The sequence below is a fragment of the Porites lutea genome, chromosome 2, assembly GCF_958299795.1.
Source record: "Porites lutea chromosome 2, jaPorLute2.1, whole genome shotgun sequence".
NCBI classification, from domain to species: Eukaryota; Metazoa; Cnidaria; class Anthozoa; order Scleractinia; family Poritidae; genus Porites; species Porites lutea.
Genome location: NC_133202.1, coordinates 44,068,864 through 44,087,448, shown reverse-complemented (window position 1 = coordinate 44,087,448; position 18,585 = coordinate 44,068,864). Strand labels below are relative to the sequence as shown.

At 40.1% G+C, this 18,585-nt stretch overlaps 2 protein-coding genes and 1 pseudogene across 2 annotated transcripts in view; 1 reads left to right on the top strand and 2 right to left on the bottom strand.

Moving 5' to 3' along the window:
• Positions 1 to 2,061, top strand: part of LOC140927065 (gamma-aminobutyric acid type B receptor subunit 2-like) — a 7,808-nt gene extending 5,747 nt beyond the window's left edge. Inside the window, exons 6-7 of the mRNA XM_073376731.1 lie at positions 1 to 158; positions 1,403 to 2,061. The exon at positions 1 to 158 is cut by the window's left edge and continues 181 nt beyond it. Of these exons, the coding sequence (XP_073232832.1) occupies positions 1 to 158; positions 1,403 to 1,546 (302 nt within the window). The 3' untranslated portion in view covers positions 1,547 to 2,061. The remainder of the gene's footprint in view (positions 159 to 1,402) is intronic.
• An 11,672-nt stretch (positions 2,062 to 13,733) lies between these two features.
• LOC140926268 (uncharacterized) lies at positions 13,734 to 15,643 on the bottom strand (annotated as a pseudogene).
• Positions 15,644 to 16,812: 1,169 nt separating this feature from the next.
• LOC140926267 (uncharacterized) lies at positions 16,813 to 18,368 on the bottom strand. The gene is made up of 2 exons (XM_073376034.1): positions 18,121 to 18,368; positions 16,813 to 17,622 (listed from the first exon to the last, which is right to left on the bottom strand). The coding sequence occupies exons 1-2, from the start codon at positions 18,319 to 18,321 to the stop codon at positions 16,813 to 16,815; spliced, it is 1,011 nt and encodes a 336-aa protein (XP_073232135.1). The 5' UTR covers positions 18,322 to 18,368.
• Positions 18,369 to 18,585: the final 217 nt, after the last annotated feature.

The following is an 18,585-nucleotide window of genomic DNA, read 5'->3' as shown; positions in this document are numbered from 1 at the left end:
TTGGAATTTGTGTGTACAACGTGGTGGTGCTGTCCACTATTGGGGCGTTCTTGGCTCTAATTTTGAAGAACGAACAGTATGTAGCGTCATACTCCGCACTAAGTGTGTGTATATCTTTCCCAGCTGCAACCACTATATCGCTGATCTTCATACCAAAGGTAAAACCTGATTTATTTGGCCATTTTCAACAGATAATTTTATTACGATTGTCACGGATTTAAACGCTAGAAGGTCGCATCGTCATGGAATCACTTGTATTCATCTGACATATCACTCCTCGTATTAAATTTATACAGCCGCCAGGCTGCCTCGTTTCCAGGCGCCGCCTGCACTACTGTTGCAGAGCATCACTGATAAGAAAAATCTATCCTTCCCATGACACAACGTGGGCCATTTAAGCGCAAGAAAGGACGCCTGGAGTCGAGGCAGGCCGCCCGACGAGTTCACTTAGTAGAAACCGGCCAGCTGAAATCCCGATCTCACCCGCCAGCGTCTTTTTAAGGTGGATTTTTACCCACATTCGTGCGCACGTAAATTTCACGCGCGTAAATAAAATAGAAATGTGTGGAAGGTCAGGCGTAAACGTTAAAGTTAATTGAACCTCACCTAAACGTTTACGCGCGGCCTTTCATACGTCGCCTATCTATATATTTTATTTACGCAGGTAAAAATTACACAATTGTGGACTGATCCACCCTTAGGCTGCAGACTACCTTGTACTTCCTGTGCGTGACATTTGATGTGCATATTACTACTACAGTAATGATATGCAAAAAGAGTTGTCGGTAGACCAAAAGAAATGCAATGCAACTCATTATGTTAGCAAGATTCCCTGCCAGTATTTTAGCGGGCTAAGCGTGCACGCGACACCGTTACAGGTATTAACGAAGTCGGGATATTCCACAACAGGGTTCTTCAATCCCGACCCAATCTTTAATCTCGACCCAAAATTTCGTGCAATCCCTTAAACCTGATGGTTTTTTTCGTCATCGCACCTACAATCCAATCCCGAAACTCGCCCTGATTTTGCTTTAAAATCCCGAATCCCGAGCTTCAAGTAAAGGAAATCCCGAATCCCGAGCTCCAAATAAGGGAAATCCCGGATCCCGAGCTTCATGTAAGGGAAATCCCGAATCCCGAGGCTCAAATAAGGGAAATCCCGGATCCCGAGCTTCATATAAGGGAAATCCCGGATGCCGACTTTCATATAAGGGAAATCCCGGATCCCGACTTTCATATAAGGGAAATCCCGGATCCCGAGCTTGAAATAAGAGAAATCCAGAATCCCAGCTTCAATTTAGGGAAATCCTGAATCTCAAAAAAACCACTGGAGACCCTCAACTGGTTAAACAACACTGTTATCATCTAATTATTCATTGGAATCGTAAATTTTTCTTTATAGCTGATACATCGCCTAAAAACAAGCTCCGTCGACGGGGAAACCGTCGGGAATCAGAATAGGGCTGGACGCCCTACCCCACCAGGGTTGTCCTCACTACAAGGTGCAAATCTAGGCATTGAAATTAAGGTTCTTGGTCGCCAGTAACTAGAGAAAAAATTCAAAAAGAGAGAGAAATTTTAAACTTATTTGTTGGTGCAAGTGATCATAATAGGACTGTTATGGCTCTTGGTTGGTGTTATCCTTTTAATTACCCGGGTTGTTTCTAAACTCGAGGAAGCGCGGTTTCGCTTACTCTTTTAGTGACTGTTAATTGTTTGCTTGTAGGGAGGAAGATCCTAGAAGGCGTGTCATCCTAGCGCCATATATTTTCTCCTTTTAGTTAACTGGATGCAAAAAGTTGTAGTTGTCCCTACGGCTGCGAGAAGAGGCTGCATTTTGCGGTGTCGTGGTGAACTGGCGTGCGAAAAGTACTTTTCGCTGGCCAGAATGTAGCCTCTGCTCGCAGGGTAACTAAGATACCCCGCAAACGATCCTTTAGTTATATAGAAAAAAACAAACCTGATTGCCGGGATTTCGACCGCCAAGGATCGACAATTTGTCAGTCATTACAACTTTCAAGCGTGCAAGGCCAGTAACCTAGCGACGCAGCGGAAAGCTGAGAGACCAATAGTCCATTTTACCGTTACACTAGGTGAAAACGAGGCTGGAGTTGACCGTTTATTAATTGATACAACCCTTCTCCTTTATTATCGTAATCATGTTGTTCTTATGCTATTTAGTATTTTATAGCAATTTTCATAAGATAAGGAAGGAAGTTTGTATCAACATAAGCTCAAACTCAGCCTCACATTCACTCAGAGGCTAGGGTTCTTAGCTCTGTAAAATGGTTTATTGATGAACACCAATTTCCTTGAGTCAAATCCATCAGGATATTTAACAATTATTCTTCGAGCCCAAATGGGCTATTGACTCAGAGGCCATGAGGGCGAGAGGAATAATTGTTTTAGTAATATCCAACTAGTTGGTCAAAAATATCGAGACAAAACAACTTTAGCTAGCAAAACGCGATTCAGCCGCCATTAGTTTTGTTCTCATAGCCGGCGCTTTTCGCTACTAGTGGGCTATAACATACAGCCTAGTAGTAGCTCAACCAATCAGAACGCAGCATTGATAATAGATCAGTTTATTCATCGATAATAATTTTCCATACAAACTCTTACATTACGCTACCCTGCGAGCATCTCGAGAGAGGCTGGGTCGTAAACAAGCCAACTATGCGAATGACAGCAACGCGAACGATTCCACACATCCTAAAAGCCATGCCGTAAAGAAACTTCTGCTCGCAGGATAACATTACGCTCAGACTACCTGTCAGAGAAGGCAAATAATAAAGAACCTTAAGCACAACATCGTTATTTGAGTTAAGAAGACATGGGACCTTTCTCTCTCAACAAGAGGGAATGCTCTCGATAAATAGAGGAAGAATTGTCTAGTCCGACAAAATAATTTTAGATAATTATTGCGTAAGTTAAGAGCTACATCTTTTTATTTAGGAAAAGCATGCAGTGTAAATTGCGGTTGGATTCATTTTTACGTATTTAAGAACGTAGCCTATGTTCAGAATTTTAAAAAAAATCTTCTGACCTTATCCAATCTATGTAAGTTTGTCTTAAACGTTTTGGGAGAATTTGTTGAAAAATTAAAATAGTCTTTGTTAGCCTTTGTGAGCTTCCACTTATTCTTTAAACGTTTTCCTTTCTTTGGGTGGTGGGGGTGAAGAAGGAAACAGGTTGTGATTCACTTACCAACACGGGAGTTTGATAGCGTGTTTGCTGGCGTATTTTTTTCCTTTGTTTTCACTACAATAAAAAACAGCGCCAAATGAATGGCCGAATGTCTAAAGAATTTTGCTCGAGATTGTAGCGATGTAAAATGGAATGAATAATCTGTGCAGATATTCTATTTTTACTCTTAACCCTGCTTCAATAGAACCAAAAAAACTTCTCAGTTACAATAAGAGAAGCTTTTCATTCACAGAAGTTCCATGAATTTTCCGAACCACGCGAAGAGCGCAGAGTTGACTAACCCTTGGGTAAGAAAACATCCCATCGAAATTTGCCGTTAGATCTGCATAGCCCATGAAGCGTCCAACGTTTCCTCTCGATAGCTCTATTATATTAATCTTTACCGGGACTGCGAGTAGTCTCTTATTTTTCTTTTAAGGCACAGTAGATGGAGAGCATGCGTGAGGTGAGAGCAACGAAGCCGCGAGGAACGAGTGCGGAAGCCCGAGCGAAAAAAAATTGCTCTCTGCGCTCCAATCTCTGCTCCCATTAATTTGCACAATTTAACCTTTTCACTAGCGTGGCGTGTGGCTCTGAGGAAAAAAAGCCAGGACGACCGCTTGCGATCAAACTTTGCCTGTTGATAATGGACAGAAAAGGTTCCCCATCCTTATACCTTCTCTTGACAAAATTAATGGTGCCTCATTCACATACCTTGTTTAGAATGTTACATCCCTTTTAACTGCTGCATATGCGCTGTCTTCAAAATATGAAAAATTCACAAAACTATGAAATTTTCTCGACTTTTTCACAGCCATAAATTCTTCTGTTAGCCCTTTTAGGTCTTTTTACAGAAGGAAATGACAGTTTTCCCTCCCCTTTTATACACTTCAACTAGTGAAATCCCTGGCATTTCATATACCTGTGGCCTGACGGGTACCTCTTTTGGGCGGAGCCTCCCCCAACTCCTCAAATGGATAGCCATTGAATAGAGCAAATGGAAGTGTTTGCTCGTCTCGATGCAGTTGACATAAAAACAGCAAAGTGGCCGGTTGATGATCAAGGCACCTGCTCTATATATAAATGAAGTTGAGCTTATAAAGCTAATGTGGCAAAAGAGTTTTCTTCTCTATAGGGGGATCCACACTTGGGGCACGAGAACGAGTACCAGGGTACCAGCATAAAATGGTGTTGTTTTCACACCTTATCTGATATGGGATTGTGTACATAGTTGCTCCATTTCTACCCGTCAGAAGCCATTTGGAAGCAGGAGCTTAGCAACGAGTACAAAGCAGTGGACTGCCTCAGAACTAACAAAAACAATGTGCACACAGGGACCCGGAGCCCACTTTCGTGTCCGAGGACAAGGTCGTTGTTACCGACACCGTTCCCTAATTCTAACGTGGGTACTTAAAAAAAGGGTTTGTTATTTGTGCCGTTTGTGACCGTGACTCGCGTCGGCGCCGTTCCAAGGCATCAAGGATGAACGCTGCCTATAACTCATGATCAGTTCTCAGGAACTGAAGCGGTTCCTGCTTCTCAAGTTACCAAATAATACTTCGTCATAAAACCATAATGTCGAAAAAAACTAAGGAGTTTTCTTTGAAAAATAAAGACAAAAGCGAAGACTAACTAACAGTACTCTGATGAACGTTTGTTGTAATGAGCAAAGAGAAAAGTGTAAGCAACTCAATTTATTACCAGACAAAAGATAAAAATAGCGCATTATTGCTTGTTGCTGACAGTGGGGACGCGGGGAGGGGGGTGGGGCCTTATAAAAACTGACAAGGTCTTGCTACCTGTGATTTAAGATCATCGTCTCAATCAGACGATTGCGTCATTTGGCAGGATCACGTTCAGCCGTTTGAGTTGCCTCCTTCATTTTTCCTTTTCTTCCTTAGCCAATCATCGAAATGAAAAGGGAAGGGGAAGCAAAAGAATCCACTCTTTTGTTCCAAAAGAGTAGGAAACGTAGACCCCTGTGGTGTGGTCTATTTCTCATTGGAGGTGAGGCGGATGGGGGGTGGGGGCTTTTATGGGCCGGAGTAGTTGCGCTGACCCTGTTGAGAACTGGCGAATCTAAATAAAATGAAATGAATTGAAATAATAGAATTTCTGTGAAAGTAGAGAAATTTTGCATGGACGAAGCTGACAGCAGCGAGGACGTCACTTTAAAAATAGATTCGCGCAGGATTGATGCTTTGCTAGTTAGTCACTACTACCTGCAATTTGATGTAATCTGAAAAGCTGTCAAAGAATTTTTAAATGAGAAAGACTCGAATTCAAACCTTTTTTGTCTTTTTTGTTGTGGCAGAAAGATGTAAGTTGTTTGGTTGTTTCCCGTGACTCATCTAAGCGTGCTGTTTTTAAAAGTTTCAAGCCCAAGTACCTGTGTTCCGTAGTTCTTTTAGTAAAAATATATATCGGCGAGAAAAAAAAGATAAAGCGAAACAGGAATTAAGTAGTAAAAGTAAAAGATTATTAAAAACGCCCGGCAGTAAGGAATTCTGGAAAACTAGTTTGGGCGTTTGGGCAGTTACTTAGGCCGTCAGCCGAAGAAAAACACAAACACGAGCAATATCTTATATCGAGCGATATCTTCCATAGGTATATTGGAGCATGAAAAGCAATTGAATGTTATGGCAATGAAAATTCCGTTTTTAATGCCGGGTTGCCTCAAACTTTGATATCCCAGCAACTGGGTACGTAGAATTTTTAAGCTTTAAAATTATTCTACCAGGCATAATTCTTTTACCAAGAAACTTGCACGTATGAGCCGATATCCTTTCTCAAAAAACGTGTATAGACTTTTTAATATATTTAGTTAATTGTTAACAACTTATGTTCAGTGGAATTTCTTGGCCCTTTTGTCCTTGAGCAACATGGTTCTGAACACGAATTTGATTATGACGCAGAGAGAGAAAAATTTTTGTGTAAGCGGAGATTGCGGTGACTAGACACAGAGCTGTAACGATGTTTTAATACCATGAAGTTATAAGAATATTCCAAAAGGTTGTAGAAGCTCCGACAATGCACATAATCCATAAACCAATTACAGCTATACGCGTTCGTTTCAAAGTTACAGCTTGTCTGTATTTGAGTCCCGGTGAAATTCGTCAGTGCCATATTGTTCCTCTGAGACACAATGACCTACAAGTGAGTGTTTTATATGAATGCTACGTTTTAATTTGGGTTAAAGTAGATACTGTATCAATTTGTCATCTGTCAAGTCAACTATTTGCCTAAACGTGCGAGCTACATTGTAATTCCCTTTGCACATTTGTCGCGTCAGTTTAACAATTATTTATCAGGAGCAATTTACAAAAAGCATAAACGTGCAAAAATAAATGTAAAGGAGAGCTCGCAGGACAAAGAAAGGTTGAGCAAAGTTGTCTCGGTACTTTTTCAATCGAGCACGCAAATATGATTAGCCAGGTGTTATGTCACAGCGCGGATGATTTAATAACGTTTTTGGGTTCTTATATATGTTGGCGGCGCATTGGCAACGTGACATCGCAATAATTATCGATGGAAATTCCAATAACTCAAGATTTTTTTAAAGTTTAATATAAGTTTGAGCTATCACTCCTTCCCAGCAATTAAGCGAAGAATATACACCTAATTGCAATAGCGTTGCAAAATGCAAATGCAAAAATCCAAATCGAAATTAATTAGATACCTTTAAACCACTATAGGACGAATTTATTTTGAACTTAGACGCACAAACTTTCCCTTGGCATTTGCTTTTACTTCCCTAAAATGCGTATGGAGCAAATGAGCCCACCCTTTCTAGACTTCTTAGCAGGCCTACTTAATTCATGTTTCGCTTTTTCTTTTTTTTTCATTTTCCCTTTATTTTTTTTCTAAGACAACTTCTGTCATTGCAATTAGGTGCATATGCGCATGCGCTTCCTATACTGACCACAGCGTGAAGTTAATATGGCTGGACAAGGTATAAACATGTCCACCACAATTAGGGTAACTTTTAATTTTGGGTCGATTATGATGAAAGGGAAAACGCGCCAAAACTTCATGACCATCACAGTGCAAGTGAACCCTTCATTTATATATCACTCTTCAGTAAAATATAGATGAATGTCAGGAGGGATAAAAGAACCTCATTTCTTAGTTATGCAATTAGCCAAGGCTGGGTTTTGACGCAATAATTTTATTTGCTAATTCTTCTGTAAAATATCACGATTCTGCTTCTAATAAAAACAAAAAAGAGCTTTGCTTTATTTCGTTTGTAAAAGTTACAGGAAGACTGATGTTTAGCAAAAATTGTGAATTGTTTCGACTTTGAGCCGCCCCCTCCTTTTCTGAGGGGAGGGGGGGGGGAGGGGGCGGATGTACACAGGCTAAACTTTAATGAGCTCGGTGAAACTAACTAACTGACGATTTTAATGAGTTTTCAGTTCTGTAGCCGAAAGAAAGTTCTTATCAGTCGGCAAACACGTCAAACTGTGTGGGATGCGGTAATTTTGGTATCTCTTGTTATATTATAAGATGTAAAATGAATAACATTCGTTTCTTATATATAACGGATATGTTAATTCCCGCCGATAAAACACCTGCTATTTTAATGCGCTGACGATAAGTGAACTTACACAACAGGACGGGAGAGGAAAAAAGATAGCAAACCTTGTGTGACAAGCGTGACAATAATTTTGTTTGGAAAATCTTTCCGCCAAATTAATCTTTCCTTTAAACAGATCTTTTTGTAAAGACCAGAAAAATTTAATGTGAAGTGAAGATCACGACATAACAGGCAAGTTATAGCCCTGTCACTTTTGTCACACACAGTAATTTTGTTTGAAAAAAAATTTGCCTCACACTTCATCTTCCTTTAAACAGATCTTTTTGTAAAAGACCAAAAACAGGAGCCAGAAAACATTGATATTTAGTGAAGATTACGACAAAACACGCAAGTAAAAGCCCTGTCACGTTTGTCACACATAAGCGTTTTTCTGCCGTCCTCTTTCTGCCGTGCTGTTAACTCACTAGGTAGATTAATGATTTAATTTAAAAAAGACCATAGTATCATTTCTCCGTAGAGGACTAGAATACAAAGTGGAAAAGCACAAGTACAAGAAGCTTGGAGGTTATTCAGCCAAGGATCAGAATCAAATTCGAACTTTCAGTTGGTAAATAGACCATCCTGGATCAGTTCACACCAAGTCAACCTCGTCCCCAGGGTTTTTCCCTCAAAAAGTGGGTGGCCCGCCCCACCCATTTTTTGAGGGAAAACCCCTGGGGAGGAGAAGGGGGCTTCATAGAGGGGGGGGGGGCTTATTAATTTTCTTCCCCTGAGGCTTATTTGAGGAAGAGGGGCTTATTTGAGAGGGGAGCTTAATAGAGGATTTACGGTATTTGATAAAGTAGACCAAAATGTTTACAAAAACGCCAACAAGAGCGTCCTCAATGCATGCCAATCAAATTCCTCTTTTTAGCAATCGGCCAAAGCTTTCCCCATGATCTTTTCACACCTGTTACGAAGCGCTTCCTTCACGGCCGAACATTAATATTGTCCAGTTTTTACTGAACTTTTAATCCAAAATATTTCGATAACGCTCTCTTAGACTAATTTCGCTCAAAATTCACGAACATTGAGGCAGGTGTTGGAGGAACAAGCTATCGTGAACGATTTTGGAAAAAAAATACCTCCTGGTATCGAAAAATACGGCGGCAAGTAAAGTAGGTAATGACGTCATTTCGTTGCTATGACGACTACGATGTCATTGTAACATAAATCATAATTAAATCTATGATTTCATGTTGCTGGTATTTACTTTTTCAGTTAATTTTTATGCACATAATTTTATTTCATTAGGGCTCCCTTTTATATCTGCTCTGCTCTAGGTGCAATAGATTCGTGGATAATTATTTATAAGAAGGTAAAAGAAAACCAGTATAAGTTAAGGTATAAGTTATTTTATTATATTTATCATCCTTGGCTGTTTTACAGTAAAGAAGGTCACAACAGAGGATTTTTCCTTGAAAGTACGCTTCAATTTAGAATGAATTAACAGGTAGAATGCATACAAAACTAACTCGATCGACAGAACAGTTGCCTTAATGTTACTTTTACAGCTTGCCTCACTTCTCTGATCTTCCAACAGTACAACAACGGGTTTAAAGATGAGTTCAAGTAAACTACAGTTCCTGTATATTGCATACGCGTGGCAAGGTGAATTGGCAAGGTTATCCCTCTTTGAGGTGTTATCGCCACCACTACAACAAACGGCAGATAACAAAAAAACAATGTTCCCTGCACCCACAGTGCACTGTTCACTGCCTTTCTGTATCGAGCTATGTTCAGTGGAATTGCTTGGCTTGGTTGTCTTCTAAAAACATCGCTCTGAACATGGTCAACACGAACTTGATTGTGACGCAGAGTGAAGACAATTTTTGTGTAAGCGAAGATTGGGATGAATAGGCACGGAGCTGTACCTATGTACTGAGAAAATGAACTTATAATACGATTCCAAAAAAAAACTAGATGCAGCAACAATGGACAAATCCAAAAAGTCTGAGTGTCCACGCTTACTGTAGTTAATGAGAATCTTGCTGCTCAATTTGCGTAATGGCAAATATATCCCATCTTTCGTTCACAACAGAAGTAATGTAAGTCCCATACAAAGGTTCTGCAATGATACCAACACAGAGATCAGTTATCGCTAGGTTACGATACAGGAGTTTGGACGGCGGATAAAGGGAAGTTTCCTTGTGTAGGGCAACTAGGATCAGAGTGTTCCCCAGAAATGCTGCAATGTAAAGAAAAATATTTAGAGCTGAAAGGAATATAAGCTCGCTCTCTACGCCTCTGACAAATTCTGCCGAGCAGTCTAGTTCTTGGACGGTTTTATGGTTTTCGTCTTCAGTAACATTTTTCAGGGCCATTTTCCTCTTCGACGCAATGACCTGCAAATGAGAGTTTTTTTTATGTATACTATTTTAATTTGGGTGAAGGCTGATATCATTTCGACATCTCTACAGTCAAAACTATTCACTTAAACAGGATATATACGTTCATTTGTCGCATATTAATAAATAATGATCAGAAGTAATTTATAGAGTCATAAACGTGCAAAAACTATTAACTAAACGTAAAAGAAAAAAGCTCACAGGGCCAAGAAAGGCGCAGCAAAGTTGTCCCGGTACTTCTTCAATCTAAGCTAAGTTCAATTCAACTGTAATTTTTACATTTTTAAATTTTTTTGCAATTTTTATAATTTTTATAATTTTTTATGTTCGTGTGTACAGAGATTATAGATTATATATATATATATTTTTTATATTATAATTGTAGATTTAATGCACATTCGTATTTTGAACGAGCACTTTTGCTCTTAGACGATAACGTGGTTGAATAAATTATAACTGTTATTGTTTGCTAATTCATCTGTAATTATCACGATCCGTGTTTCAAACAAACTCCGCCGCCGCTACTAATAACTAAGCTAGAAATGAATCTAAGATAAAAACTAAAATAATAACGATATAACAAGAAAAAACCTGCTTTACATTGAGGCCTCGTGTAAAGATACATATGATGACATTTTCCTGACAGAAGGGTGTCGGGAAAAACACCTCGCGCTGATCATACGTGACAAAATCCGCCGCGCCTAAGCTAATGAAGAAAAGTCTCCTGGAAGGCTCCATACAATTCCTTATAACAAAGTTATAAGGAATTGTATGGAGCTCTCCGGGATACTTACAGTGTAAGCCCTGTGTGTCTTCTCATTGACAAAAGAGATGAGTTTGTTCTTAAAAGTTGTAGTCAGAGTTTAGCAAAAACAATGAAGTGTTTCAAGCTGACACCGAACTTTAATGAGCCTGTTCAGGAAACTAACTCACTGACGATTTTAAGCAAACGCATCAAACTGGAAGTTCGAATTTGATTCTGATCCTTGGCTGAATAACCTCCAAGCTTCTTTTACTCGAGCTTTTCCACTTTGTATTCTGTGCGGGCTGTGGTAATTTTGTTGTCTGTTATTGATGTGCGATAATGACCTTTGCCAATTCTTCTTGTTTTAATTTTTATCAAGTTTTTCTACAAAAGTTTGAGGAAAAAACTGAATTAATTCTGTTTCTAGTCGTACCACACGAGGAAAAAGGATTCCGAAAAGTTGTCTAGTTTTTCAAACAAACATTAGTCGAACTATAATGAGCCTGGTGAAACTGAATTAAGGGCTATTTTGATAGCTTTTTAGGTCTTAAGAGTGAGTCCATGGGTGCACCAGGCAGGTGTGCTACATGCCATCTCTCCGATTTCGCTGAAACTTGGCCAGTTTAAAGGGTCTACCCCAAAACTCAAAATGACAAACTGGTTTGTAGTTTGGATCTTTATGGTGGGAGATAGCCCACCCAACTGGTTTAATTAGATTTTTTACCAATAAAAGGGCTTTAATAACAGGCAAAAGTAGGAAGCTCTCAGGACAACTGTTTTTAACCTTTGACTATGAGGGTTTGTGTATATGTTGATACGTCTTTAATAAATGCAAGAATATAAGTTTCAGTCAATTTGATTGACAGCTTGTCAATCACCGGCCTTGAATATGGGACCACCTTTTTAGCCATTCAATTATTTGCTGATTTTGAGATCGAATATCTCTCCTTGCCAGAAAGCTATGACAATAACTTTGTTATTCCCTGCTTAACAACCCTTTGGTCTATAATAAACACAAAAAAAATTTCTGGGCGCTGTCTTTTTTTGGCGTCAGATGCCAATTCAAAACAACACCTAAAACAGATTTATTTCCACTTCACCTTTCCTACAGTTCAACAGTTAATGACTGTTTAATTTAAGCTATGACAATAATTTTGTTATTGCCTGCTTAACAACCCTTTGGTCTAAAATAAACATAAAAAAAATTTCTGGGCGCTGCCTTTTTTGGGCGTCAGATGCCAATTGAAAACTACACCTAGAATAGGTTTATTTCCATTTCATCTTTCCTATAATTCAAGGATTAACGGCTGCTCAAGCTAATAAACCGACATTTTCTAGCCCATTATACAAGATTAGTAATTGAAGAGTTTAATACATGCTTAAAACGATCTAGATTTGGCGAGAAAATTAAAGATTTCACACTGAGTAGTAATGCATGTCACCAAAATATCGAAGGCAAAATCGTAATTTTTGTGAGCTCGTTTAGATGTTCTCGCAAAATCAGAGATTATTCTTCTTACGAGTTAAACTATATATAAGTCGTCTTATTCAAGTGTTTACTGTCTATATTGTCTTTATTGTGAGAAAACCAGGCTGTTCTTAATTTCCTAGGGTAGATTTCAAGGCCACATGGCGCGCGGTTGTTGACAAACTTTGAGTCACGCCAGTCATAAAGCAATGTCAACTCGCACATCTAAAAACAACATAATGATGAGAAATTCTTCCTTCTAGCGATAAAGAAATTAAGCTCTTAAAAAATTATTTAACTTCTGGTTACAAACTCGGAAAAAGAAGAGTATTAGAAGGAACAATGGTGTTATTTTCGCTTACCGCCGTCGGGTCGCCGTCGATCTACGCCGAACTAATGTATGCTGCGTGACCAGACAATATTTGTTTCAAATCCTCTTCTTTGCCTCCAAGGAAGGCTTTCAGAATGGCCTTCTTATCTCCATGACTTATTCGTTTCCTCCTATCTGCATTTTTTTTAAATACAAGTTTTTCAGAGTTCTATCACTCTCGATCAACATTTATACGCCCAAGTATTACGTGACAAAAAAAGAGCCTGCAATGTTTTGTTCAGCGAATTTCCCGCGCCTACCTCGGAAATTTCATAGTAATTCTAAACAATTTTCGGTTGCCCAGACAGGAAGAGACAATAAATAAAAATAAACAAAGCAAAACGCAACAAAAAATAAATATTTACGTTTTTGCTTTCGTCTCCCAAAAAGCCAAAACTGAAAGAAAAATGTCGTGACCTTTTTTTTACTAAATATTCCGTGTTTACTTCATGTTCCCGATGCTGTGTTTATTCGAGGGCGGCATTTATTTTGAAACTCTTCTTATCAAAGTTGACAACAACGCTTAATCATTTGAAAAATTTTATGTAAAACATGCAGGTATTCTTTTTCTTGCTGGGATGTAACACACACAGTCATTTTTCCTGGTTTGTAAAAGAAACTGAAATACAATCCTCGAATAAACGCGACGTTCACTGATTGGGTACTATCGGCCTTTATTCCAGAGCATTGTTTGTTCGAGTTACCGTGTGGCATAAAATTTTTGCGGTACGTGTTTGCAATCGAATGCAACAGAAAAGTAATCTGTCTTGCTGGTTTTAAATGGGGTATACACACAGTGGAATTGTTGACGAATGTTTTTCCATTGCATGTATTCAATAAAAAAGAAAATATTATCTTTGATTTGCCCGGGACTTTTTTAAAAAAAATAGCAAAAGTTAATTGTCAGCAAGAAAACCTGTCCAAATTGCAAAAATTAGTTCCCTCAAAACACCAACAAAAAAATCGCTAATTCGCAAAACTAAACTTTCGTGCCACGAGGTAAGAAGGTTATTGCACTCCTACCAATTTTTTAAAAAAAATTAAAGTTCAAGGTCCCTCCTTATCTGCTGCCTTGTCCGGACAGCCTCGGCTTCTACAACAAGATCATCGGCATCAGCCTCTTCATCCTCATTCATTAAGGAAGAGTGGGTTCTCTGTAATCGACCAGCCTTATTGAGGGCGGAGAGTCGGCTAAAGTATCGAGCAATCTGTTGTTCTGTCAACCAGTCGGTCTTTGTGAACATCTTCTGCCCCTTCTCGTCTCTCAAAGACTTCATTCTGGAGGCGACAAAGGAGGCGTTTGCCTTCTTTCCTGTTTCCTCTCCGGCCCAAAACACGTCTACCAGATAGCTCTTCGCTTTCTCGGAAAAGGCTACCGGTTTTCGATTTTTCTGAATAGCCCATCCTAGCTCCACGACTTCGCCAGGCGTTGCTTGGTCACTGGAGTCGAAGGTAGCTGAATCACCCCGAACATAGCCACCACCCAGGGAATGGCATGCCTCCGCCCATTTTCGCCTGATCTCGTCATAGGTGGACTCCTTTACCAGTCTCACCATGTGCGTACCAACGTCCAGGTGCCTTTGGAGCGACGCAAATGACTGGAAGGTCTTGATACACCCTTCCTCTTGACAATGAAACATAACCTTCTCTCCTACCTGGTCTGCCTGTGCGGATTCAGGAGGTTCTTGATGTGACCCAGGCAAAGACGAAGATCTTGCAGGCATAGCGCGTTGCTGGCGATAGGTACCCACCTCTACATGTGGTCTGCCAAAAGGATGAATTATGACGAGCTTTGTAGGACCTTGCGGAGTACCAAACCGTGCAAGCTGAGCTGCACTATAAAACTTTCCAGGACCCACGTTATAGGCTCGCCACACCCTTATGCCTCCATTCTCCTAAGAGAAGTTATGTAGCGACTGTATCCCAGCCATATTATGCTTGCTCATCGTCTGCGCAGATGGTTGAACTAGACACACAGCCGCATAGCAGCCCTTAATGCCTCCATAAGACTCAATGGCGGTTTTCATGTCATTGGCCGACTTGACATCATTTCCTTCATTAAGAAAGCGTCGAATGTGGCTTTTAATTGCAGCAGTGCGACGATCGCAGATATCTTTACCAGCCTGCGGCTCACTGAAGTCGTATCTTGCAATCGTGACTCCGGTACGATCACCAATACTGGGGAGCGACAGAAGAAGGTAGGCATAGTGGTAACAGCCGGCGTTGTCGGACCTAAGATATACCTGGTTGAGGTTTGGCTTCAGTGCTTTCAGTGTTTCTAACGTATTTTCTATAATGGAGGCCACTGCAAACCAGTTCTGAATGCACTCATCAAACAGATGGACGTAGGTGCGCGTCTGAAGAGTAAAAGAAAATCAATTAATCTCAAACAAACAAAATATTAAATTCAGTAACACTGGGGCTTGTATAGCAGCAGTTATCTTTGTAAAGAAATTGCATTAAATTGTGTGGATAAAAACTGAGGGTTCCCAATGAAATTACTATTCCACATCGTAATTACTACGTCCTACAGCTGTGGCCGGAACCGAAGATGGGTCTTTCACAATACAAAACAATCTCTTCTTTTCCAAACGTTTTGTTTGTTTTAATCAGCTGTTATACCTCAGAAAGACAGATAAATATTTTTTAGCATCTGGTCTTATTTCCGATATATCTTTTAAGGAAAATAAAGTATAGTTTAAATCGATTGTAACATTTATATAAATGGTACCTCAATTTCTTCGTTTTCATCTTTGGTAATGGCAACGGTTATGTGCCAAGGTAGTCCCTTTTTCCAAAATCAAACACGCTGAGTCTCTCGGTAGCTTGTTGGTAAAAACTTCATGGCCCAGTCCATGATCAGCAATGCTTCAGTTTCGGTAAGGGCATCAACCACGGCAGTCTTGGCTGCATCTTGATGCACAGATCTTATGACATGTGACTTCCACATATCGAGTTTTGGGATCGCCGCCTCAAGATCATGCTGAAGTTCCTCTCGCTTTTCATCGTTGCTTGAGAAAATTAAGAAAAGGGAGATAACAGTCACAAAGAAAGACAAATATTTAGATTGGAGAAAATTCTAACATTTTGTTCTGGAGGTCAATAAGGTAGTACCTTAATTGAAGCTCAGACACTGCGACTTGAATATCTAAAACAGCATTCCTTAAGTCGCTGCAACGGTCACAGTTAATGTTGTGTTGGTGTGAACATGTCCCGCGGTACTCAGCTTCATTGCTGCTAAGTGCATACATGCTGCAGTGGTCTGCACAGGGAGTCTCAGTAGCGATGTGCAGCTTGTAGTCTGTTGACACATATCGTTTTCCAGCTTTGAGACGGGACAAAACTCCCTTTGCCTCTTCATCTTGAAAACCTACATGGATAAAATTCCATTATCTAAAACCCTTGACGTACCAAAGATACCAGCATGTACAAAAGGGAAACTCGATTAGGAAATGCAGCTCGTTTATTGTACCTTTAATTTCTTTTTCTTAGCCCAGTTTCCAGGCTGTAACTATTTCACAGGTGCACTCAGGAAAGAAATGCTCAGTGGTTTGGAAGAAAAGTGTATACTAGAAAATTAACCTTAAAACATAAAAAGGGTTCCTGCAATTGACAACTTACTCATTTTTTTTTTTTGTTTCCCTTTCCTCTGAATTTTCTCATACGCCCCTCTCAAAAAAGCTCACTTCAAATGAGTGCGCCCACCCACCAAGCACAAAAACACCAACACGTTGCGTCCCATATTGAAGGAAATAAGGCAAAAGGCTAGACTTAACCTAATTTTCCGTCTTACCGTTTTTCTGTAGTATGCTAGTTACTACTTCAAGAGATGAAATTGCAGTTACACCGTCCGTTTGCATGCTGTCCAAACCCACCAAGGACTTCTTCTGAGAAGCAGCGCACACCTGAAGTATAAAACTATATTGTAGTCAATTATGTACTGCTTAAATAAGAGGGTAAAAATCCTCTTGTCATACCAAGCAAAATCTGCAGCTTGTGCTGACATTCTCCACTCACACATACACACACACTTTCCCACACACTAAGCTTAAGACAGTACGGAATAACTTGCGTGCATTAAAACCAAAATTGTCGTCTAACACATGGCCTTATATCCATCTATACCTTAAGAATATTGAAAAGTGTTGACCTTCCAAGGGGTGTGAAGCCGGATTCTGTACAATAGGCTTGATACAGCTGGATGAGACAGGACGAAATGACTGTTCTCACCACGTTTGGTATGTCAATTTTCTCTCCACTTGACAGCTTTAGAGTTTTCGTTCCATATGCAACGTCTTGAAGAAATGAAGGACTGGATACAAAATCTACGAAATGGTCGACTTTAGTGGGATCCAGCCTTGCTCTAGATCTGGTAATGGTTGGCGGCTCTATAGGCTCTCCAGGCTTGGTCTGAAAAGCATGTTTTCTGGCCTCATCAATCTTAAACTTTGTCAGTCCTGGCACAAGCTGCAGCAGTTCTGTCTTGCTGTAATCACCAGCAAAGAGAGAGAGAATCTGTTGCTGGGTGTTCCAGGATCTAGCTTCATTATACAGCGTTACTAGTCTAGAGACCAGGCTGTCTTCCTCGGCAGCACTAGATACAGTACGCCCGCTTTGGTTCCTTGCAATCACCTGTTGAAGCAGCCATGATGAATTACCCGGTGCAATAGCCTCCAACACGGAATCAACAACTTGCTCTGCCTTTTTCCCATAATAGCGCCAGGTTGATGACGACATATTCACAACATCAGACCTGCATTGCGACCTGACTGGACTGATTCGGCCATCAGTTGACTTAAGGAGATAACTGTTTAGGTGCTGCAACTGATGCTCAACTTGGGGTGTTGGTTGCCACTCTCTAGACGTCTCTTCCTCTACCAACGAGCCTTGGGAGGACGATGAGAAGATATCTGAATTCGGATCGCTTTGCTATAATAAAAGGAACAAGTTTTTTTTTTTAGCGAGGTGGGAACTTATGCATCGAATGTGCGCCTAAATAATTAGAAATACATGTCATTCGGTGTCAGAATTGCTTCTGCCTCTTCCATAGGCTTTACAAGGCTAAGTGCAGTTATGCGGAGCGCGGACGTTAACTGCAGGCTGCTAGGAGACGAGCATGAAGTACGAGTTTGGGGCGTGACGAGAACGAACACAGGGTAGGGAACGGGAAATAATGTAACCCCTTTCGTCGCCTACCATTTCCGTAATAATTTACTACAATATCCACAAAATATGCAACTGCGAGTGAGTGGAACGACGCGGTTATAATTACTCTTTTACATGAACATATAAACCACGCAGTCGAATTACGTAAAAAATTAAGTAGAACAAAATATGATAACCTCATTATTAAATATATTATGAGTTCTTTTTTGGACTTTTAAAATTTATTAATTCAAACATATTTAAGAGGCACATCAATCCTACCTCGCTCAAAATCTCATCTTGAAATCGCACTCGCAAACGTGGTAACACAAATTCCTCTTCTTCTGGCTCAGTTGACTCTGTTGCAACGTGCTCTGTTGATGGCGCTGGAGTGTGACCCACAAACTCCTCCTCTTGCGTAGCAGAAATTTGGGATCCCTCAGTTAAGGTAGCCAACACAGAGGGTGGCTCACACTCTTTCATAAAGTCAGAGTGGGCACCTCTACAGTATCTGCATATGCGTAGTAAGTAGGAATTATTTTACATATAAAGTCTTCCTTTTATAGTATACTCGGTGGGTTTTTAGAATAAAAAAGAAGTTGGACATGTGCCCTATTAATTAACTACCAACCCCTTCCCCCTCGCTACCCCCGTTATCCTGGCAACTTAATTTAGGAAAAATTAATTAAATTCGTCCGCGAGTTACTAGAATGATTATCACACCTATGCGCCCTGGTACTGATGAGT